Consider the following 7,529-nt stretch of genomic DNA (forward strand, 5'->3'; position numbering starts at 1 on the left):
TCGCCACCCCAGAAACACGCCTGCATTCAAATAAGTAAGAACACACATTAGATTTAAAGTGGTGCCATTTGCAATATATGCCCTCGAAAGACAAAACCATTTCTGTCATGGTTTTCTTTTTTTGTAAAATATTCAGAAGCAATCTATAACAAAATGGTATGCTTATTCAACATCCATCAACATTAAACATGTTAAAAGTCAGCAGTCATTTCAGAACAGTGAAATGCTATTCTCAGGTGCTGCTTACTTTGTTACCAGATGTCAGAGCGCTGTCCATGGTTCTGATAGCTTGCTCTATGACCTCTCGATTTTCTCCATACAATAACCCAAGTAACCCATTCAACTGTAAAATCCATAAAAAAAATAGCTATATGCCACATGTGTGTGTGTGCCCCTGCACGTTACTTGCGTGTCTGTATTTCATAACTAGCGTGTAGGGCCCTGTCAAAATTGCTTGCACTGGGGCCCCTCATGACTACCCTCTGCCACTGTGAGCGACTGAACAGACATGAACGTCCTGGAAGCAATCCAAGAGAAAACACTTAACATGCATGGGAACAAAGGGCAACAACATAGTGGCACTATGGAAGTTATAGGAGAAAATCAGAAATAGAGGTTTTTTTGTATTAAGAGGGAATAACAGGGAACGATCAGATCTGGGGTGACCATAATCTCAGGGTCTGAGTTTATACCCACAGGCACTTCTGACAGCTCATCCGTTGACTCTCTGGGCGAAGCGCCCTCTTTCCTTAGGTCTCACCTTATTTCTGCATTCAATAAACACAAGTGAGCTTTGATATTACCATTCACTAACTGGCATAAGATAACTGACAAAGATTTTTAACTTCAAAAGTTGTTTTAATAGTACATTCACTTCATACATTTCTTTGTAGAAAAACAAATGAAGTTCTCACAATGATTAAATCTAATCTCAAATACAAAGTTATTTATGTACCTTTATAGAAAACATTTCAATTTATTATCTATCAAATAGCAGGATTTGGGTTATTATGGGTGGTCAATTAATCCTGAATAAATACTATCGCCTAATTCTTAAAGCAAACATCAAAGATAAAACTGAATTCAAATAATCTGTATATTCAGTCTAGATTTGCGAGCATGAACAAGTCTCCCACAGCTAGAAACTAAAGAGCCAATACTCCAACTTCTATCAAGAGTGACTTTCTGAAGCTGCACCAATGACAATAAAAGGAGATTCACATTGTGGAGATTTAAAGGTTAACATCATTACTAAAAGGCAAAACTTTGAGTCAGTCACCAATATTGCTGGTGCATCTCTAGAGGGGGACATGATGGCATGCAAGGACGGATAAGATGAAACTTGATCTTGTCTCTCTGAGTCCAAGCCTGTCTTTTTCACGCTCAAAAGTCTTGATGAAACTGTCCAAGATTGTTGGACTACAGTACTATGTGAATTTTGTTTCCTTTGAGAAGGGAGGGGGGGGGGGGCTAAGACCTAATTTTTTAATAAAGAACTTAACGTATCTTCTTAGTTATATCTCAGTAGCACAATCATTACCTATGATTTTTTTAAATAATTTAACTATATCTGTATGGCTAGTAACCTTGAAAAATGAAAGAGGAAAAAAATAGATTGAATTTTCTAGAGTTAAAATTTATGCACATAAACTATGAACAAACACAAACAATTGCAGAAAATAAGAAAAAATAAGTAGCATTCCGTGACAAAAATGCCTTAATCACCTCTGTGTCATCTGCTGCTGATGGAGTACACATAATTATGCCAACAGTGCATTATGTATTGCGCTCGCCCTTGAGGGATTTTGGCCTAACGGGTCGGTGTTCCGCAAGTTCTCGTCAATATGAGAGCCTTTTACTGGAACAAAGACTTTGTATTCAGCACTTTGAATTCCCGTGCTACATTTTAAAGTAGCATCATGCCCACTGAATTGGCAGCAATATCTTTGTGTCCAGGATGCTCCTGACTCGAGAGTCTTAGCACAGATCCAACACAGACTTGTTGATCACAGGGTTGGTCCAGTCATTCCTCAGGTCATCCAGGTGATTATCAAAGTCGATCAGGTGCTCGTAGGATCTGCCCTCTAGCAGAGCAGACGTGATCTTCTGTGCCTCGTGCCAGTCCTCAAAACAGTCACTGCAACAACACACACCAGGAATTGTTTTATTATTAACACTTCAAACATATCTAACAGAATGCAGAATTATTTCCCTGACCATTATACGTTAGAGAACACTAGGAGCTTGTATGCCAAAAGGTGTGTGCTTGAGCCGTCTATAGTTTTGGCCTCACATTGCAAAGGGTGCAGCAGTAAGACAGACAAGGACACTTACAGAGTTGCATCTCTGCTTTTCCACTTGTTTTCATGATGATCATAGATGAGCACAATTGGCTCAAAACAGCTCATTGTCAACCTGCTGCTGTCCACCTGAGGAAAAGAAGCACACAAAGAGGTTACTTGGGCATTCTTGTGCTGGTGAAATGTTGAGTGACTGTGTGTAGTGTTAGTGTATAGCTTTAGTTATTACTACCATGACAATCGCTGCTTCGCTGAAGTTCTCGGTTATCCTGGCGGCCACTTTTTCAGCAACCTGGTTGGGTCTGAGGAGCAGAAAGTTTTGTATTTCAGAGTGGAGTCGACTCGAATTTAAAAGTTATCACTTGTGTAAGCACTGGTGGTTGTAAAAAAAAATCTGGTCTGAAATATGAAGGTGTGTTGTCCATTTGCTTGTATTACCTCAAGTCCTTTGTGCGTTCATTGGCTTGATAATACCCAGCAATGACATATTTATTTTCTTTACACCAGGTATCGATCTGGGGTGGAAAACATGGAGAAGCAGAGCAGAATGACAGCTGTAGTCAAGACAGAACAGGAGACAAAGAAACTTCAGGTGCACTTCCATCAAGACGGCTACTATACTTACCAATGTGAGAGCTACTTCTAGCATTGGTGCCAAGGCGAGAGTACCGTGGAACAGCGGGACACAGTCCACGCACAGGACCGGGGCAGAGTGGCTGTCTTTCTTCTTCTCCTTTGCTTTCTCTGCCACCAGCAAGCCATTCACGGAGCAGTGAGGATATTTTGCAGCATGTAAAAGCATTTTACAGTAAGCCTGAGTTGTCAGTGTAATAGGCATGTTTATGGCCAAATCAGATTAACTGCTGGTTCGACAGATTCCTGCCAGTTGACAGGCTACAGAGGTGGAAGTGTTGCTGCTTGCTAGCGTTAGCTAAATACCATGCCCGAGGAAAAGTAGCATGAGCTATGTAACACAGCCGTCACCTTGCTCCCAGAGTATATGGTGGATGACGCTATGCCTTCTGACGGGTACGTGTAACGCGTATCGTTTGCAAAAATCCAAATTGTGTTGTTATCCGAGGACGATAATCAGCATCACTAAATCCACCCTGTGGAGTGGCTAGCTAAGCTCTTCACTCGTTTCTGCAGCACCGGTGGTATCGTAAACCAGAATAGAAGTGCCGTAAAGCCGAAGCGTACTACTGCCGTAAAGTAGACCGTTTGACATACGTATTTCCGTTCACAGTCACACTTCCTTTTGGTGTCGGCGAACGAGCACACAGCAGGTTATATTTTTTTATTACTGTATATTCAGACCGAAATACCGCACAGTGTGCCGGGCATTAGCATTAAAACGAGAAGTGCGGCTCAAGTATCATCAGCGGTCAAAGAGGGATCGATCATTTCAGCCGAAACTGCCGACTGTGTAGATATGACATTGGCAGTGCGGAAAGACAGAGCTCAGAGGAGCTAGTTAACGCTAGCTAGTAACGGTAGCTAACTTTGACAGCGTCTGGCAAGAAAGACCGTTTGTTGTGCGTAAAGTGAATAACCGATGTATATACTTTATCATACGCTCTTATAATTGCAGTCTCAGTCAGTGCCATCATGTGATTTGTACAGTATTATCACAAACGGGTATTTCAGTGATAATGTGTCCTATGACCTTGCGCTCGCAGTTAGCCTAGCGTACGTTACCAGACTAACGATGTTTCTGCATCATCAGATCATCAACTGATTGTTTTTGTATTCTAAACCCATGCAAGTCAGACTGTGTAAATCGACTGAGACGGCCGTGCCACGTCAAATGCGAGCCAAGCCAACGTTCATTGTAGGAGGCTTGCGATCGTTTGCGCTTTAACGTTACATTTTGTCTTCGACACAACCTGAAGTTATCCAGATCGACACCTGTTATGTCTTGCTGCTCCACTAGCTGCACATTTATTCTTTGTCCTTTACACATTTTGGCCTCTTGCTGAAACAAGGTCATGTTGGTGGGTACGAAATATCAGCTGGTAGCTCGGGAAATGTCAGCCGGTAGCTCGGAGGGATTTTTGGAGATGTAAACAATAAACATGCATGTGCTACTGCTACAATGTGCTTGACTATTTGGTAAAAAATCTTAATATGATTTATTTCCCCCTCTTCCCACAGAATGTTGGCCACCAATGCCCTTCGCCTTGTTGGCAAACGTGCCATTTCAACATCTGTTTGCGTACGTGGGGGACATGGTAAGTGTCATTTGACATGACCTGGATTATTTCCCATGCCTGCCAGACAAACATTTAACAGTAGCTCTTCACTGACAGACAAACAAACAAGTAAACAAACAAATCAAACCAGCTCATGCCTATAGATTTTATGATTGCCAGATAGTCTTATTAAATGAAAAATGAAAGAATAGTCAAATATTTATTTTGATTCGACTGACAGAATTCTGAGTCGGGGACAGCCCTAGTTTTCATGTTAATTAGCCTATCAAGCCAGCCAGTAAAAAAAAAAATAGCCTTCTCGTGATTGTTTTTTTATTATTTTATTTTTTATCTTGGCGACAGAATCGCCTCAATAGTGGTGTGAGTGACATGTCTGGTTGGTGTGAGAGAGCCTCTCTTTGTCAGACACCTGACCGCGGCTTGCCACAGCTGGCACTTGGCTTCACTGAGATGAAAGAGTCGCCACACTGCAGGCTTTTTCCTGCTGGCAGAAAAGTGTTTTTATTGCACTCAAGTGCATCTTATTAAAGTATCAGTATCAGGTCAGATTCATATTTCAATCCCAGTACAAGTATTTGGAGCTTGATCAGCTCCCATTCTGATATTTACACATATGGGAAATTTTACTTTATTTTACAGTTATTCACTTGTTCACAAAAGCTAGTTTACTAGGTAGTAAGCTACTAGCTACCCAGGCTATACTAGTAGATTAGATCGTGATAATGGGCCAAATATATATATATAAAAAAAGTTAACTTATATCCCTCCGGTCATTAAAAAACACCAGCATTGTCCCACTTTGCATTTCAGAACATTTCTAAAGCAAGTCGACATGAATGATAAGAGTGATGTTGGACAAGGGACATTTAGTCATTAGGTGTTTGCAAAACTCAATTGATTGGTCATTTTCTCTCGTCTCCTGCAGGTGTCGCTAAGGTAGAGGAGTACACTCTCCCTGCCTACTTTGACAACCGGATGAGCCCGCTCCCTGACATCTGCTATGTGAAGAACCTGAGTCCAGAGCAACAGTCCCTGAAGGAGAAGGAGAAGGGCTCCTGGGCTACACTCTCGAATGAGGAGAAGGTTGCATGTAGGTCTAAACTGCACTGAACTCTATTGTTCTGAGATCAGGAGATGCTTTGATGATGTTTGTCAATGTTGGTCAAATTGACATTGATTTTGTTCCCAGCACATCTTTATGAAAGCATCACTTGTAATCTCTTAATGGTTTGAATGTGTTTCTAATGTTGACAGTGTACCGCATCAGCTTCAAGGAGAGCTTTGCTGAGATGACCAGGCCAAGCAACCAGTGGAAATCCATCATTGGAGGGATGTTGTTCTTTGTTGGCATCACCGGCTTTGTTGTTCTCTGGCAGAGAAAGTTTGGTATGTCTTCCAATGAAAATTACAATGGCATTAGATTGGCAATTATGTGCACGCAACCTGTATATATGCCATAATACATCAGATCTTATTGAGATCTGATGTATTATGGCATATTGCTCCTCCTGTTTTCCAAATACCACAGATTCAAGAGGGGAAGAATGGAATTACAGCATTAATGTTATTATAGCTGATTGGTGTGGTGTTGTCTCTTTGCAGTGTATGGACCTGTCCCTTACACTTTTGAAGCAGAGTACAAAGAGAAAGAGCTGCAAAGGATGCTGGACATGAGGATCAACCCAGTGGAGGGGATCTCATCCCACTGGGACTATGAGAACAAACAGTGGAAAAAGTAAATTACCCAGAGGACCATGACTTACACTTGAAGATAAAAGCAGACCAACATAACGAAACAAACATACCAATACTATACAATTGTATCTCTGTATTTATCAACTGTCCACATTACCTCAGTCTTTGCGTTTTGGAAGACCTCTTCCTCTTATGGTCATTGTGTATAGAGATGAGAATAAAAGTTCTTATGACACGGTAGTGTTCAGACTCTTAATTTTGATTAAACATGAATAATGATTTTGCACTCATTGGTTGTTTCATATCGGAAATGCATATATATATATATATACCGGTATACACACACTAGGCATCTCACGCGCGCATAGCTCGACTGCTGCCTGGCTTCGCCTGCCCTATTGGGGCACGCGGGTGTGTGTTGCTCACTAAATGTTATTGCATCAGTGATGTCACAATGCCTTGTGTGTGTGCCCCATTACTGTATATCACTGATTACATCAGTGTGTGTGTGTGTGTGTGTGTGTGCCCCCTATGACTTCACTGATCAGTTGTCACAATGCCTCCTTATGACATCACTGATGACATCACATCATTGGCTAATTAGCCTAATTTAAAAATATGGCTCCGGGGTGCCCTTTACACACCCTGAAGGTTTCAGCCTGATCGCACGTAAAACGGAATAGCTGTGGCTGAACACAGAACTTGAAACAAAGTCCACATACTCAATTTTATATAGAAGATGGATATATATATATGTGTGTGTGTGTATATATATATAAAGAGTCAGTAAACAATAACAAGCCATAATGGCAGTTAATGTGATTTTCATGCTTCTGAGTTGGGATGTTTTGGCTCTTCTGTATGAGGGATTTTGGGGCATAGGCTCCTTCAAATGTTCTGTTCAATAGAAAGAAGTAAGTAAAATTTATTTATATAGTAACAAGTAACAAGTGATCAGATGGCCAGGAACCCCACTGCCTGATGCTACAATTTATTTCTGATAGGCAAATAGGCAAATAATGGGCATTGTCACCTAAAAAATCACCTTATATCTAGCTCTCTCCATCTTTCTGTCCATCTGAATATACATCCTGTGTGTTTTAGAAGTAGGTATTTGAGCAATGCAAAATAGGACGTTCGAATACTTGCCCAATTGAGGACAGAAGTCTTACCTAGTGTGATTTTAACCCTAACCCTAAAACAACCTAAGCCAACTTAAATTGTTGCTGGCTAAGATTGTTGCTAGCTGCCGGTCAGTAGTGTTGGCCGTGTGAACATGAAGCCGCTGATGTTGAGGAGAGGAGGACCCAGATGATGTCAC

General features: G+C 41.2%; 2 protein-coding genes across 2 annotated transcripts; one reads left to right on the forward strand and one right to left on the reverse strand.

The window, feature by feature from the left end:
• Window positions 1–943: 943 nt before the first annotated feature.
• On the reverse strand, window positions 944–3,431 carry emc8 (ER membrane protein complex subunit 8). The gene is made up of 5 exons (XM_083650899.1): window positions 2,926–3,431; window positions 2,739–2,815; window positions 2,533–2,602; window positions 2,335–2,429; window positions 944–2,137 (listed from the first exon to the last, which is right to left on the reverse strand). Exons 1-5 carry the CDS (start codon window positions 3,136–3,138, stop codon window positions 1,978–1,980), a joined length of 615 nt encoding a protein of 204 aa, XP_083507025.1. The 5' UTR covers window positions 3,139–3,431; the 3' UTR covers window positions 944–1,977.
• Window positions 3,432–3,549: 118 nt separating this feature from the next.
• On the forward strand, window positions 3,550–6,440 carry cox4i1 (cytochrome c oxidase subunit 4I1). Its single transcript, XM_083650598.1, has 5 exons — window positions 3,550–3,586; window positions 4,455–4,531; window positions 5,439–5,603; window positions 5,768–5,899; window positions 6,116–6,440. The coding sequence occupies exons 2-5, from the start codon at window positions 4,456–4,458 to the stop codon at window positions 6,250–6,252; spliced, it is 510 nt and encodes a 169-aa protein (XP_083506724.1). The 5' UTR covers window positions 3,550–3,586; window position 4,455; the 3' UTR covers window positions 6,253–6,440.
• Window positions 6,441–7,529: the final 1,089 nt, after the last annotated feature.

This window comes from Poromitra crassiceps, assembly GCF_964638095.1.
Source record: "Poromitra crassiceps genome assembly, chromosome: 14".
In the NCBI taxonomy this organism is placed as follows: domain Eukaryota; kingdom Metazoa; phylum Chordata; class Actinopteri; order Beryciformes; family Melamphaidae; genus Poromitra; species Poromitra crassiceps.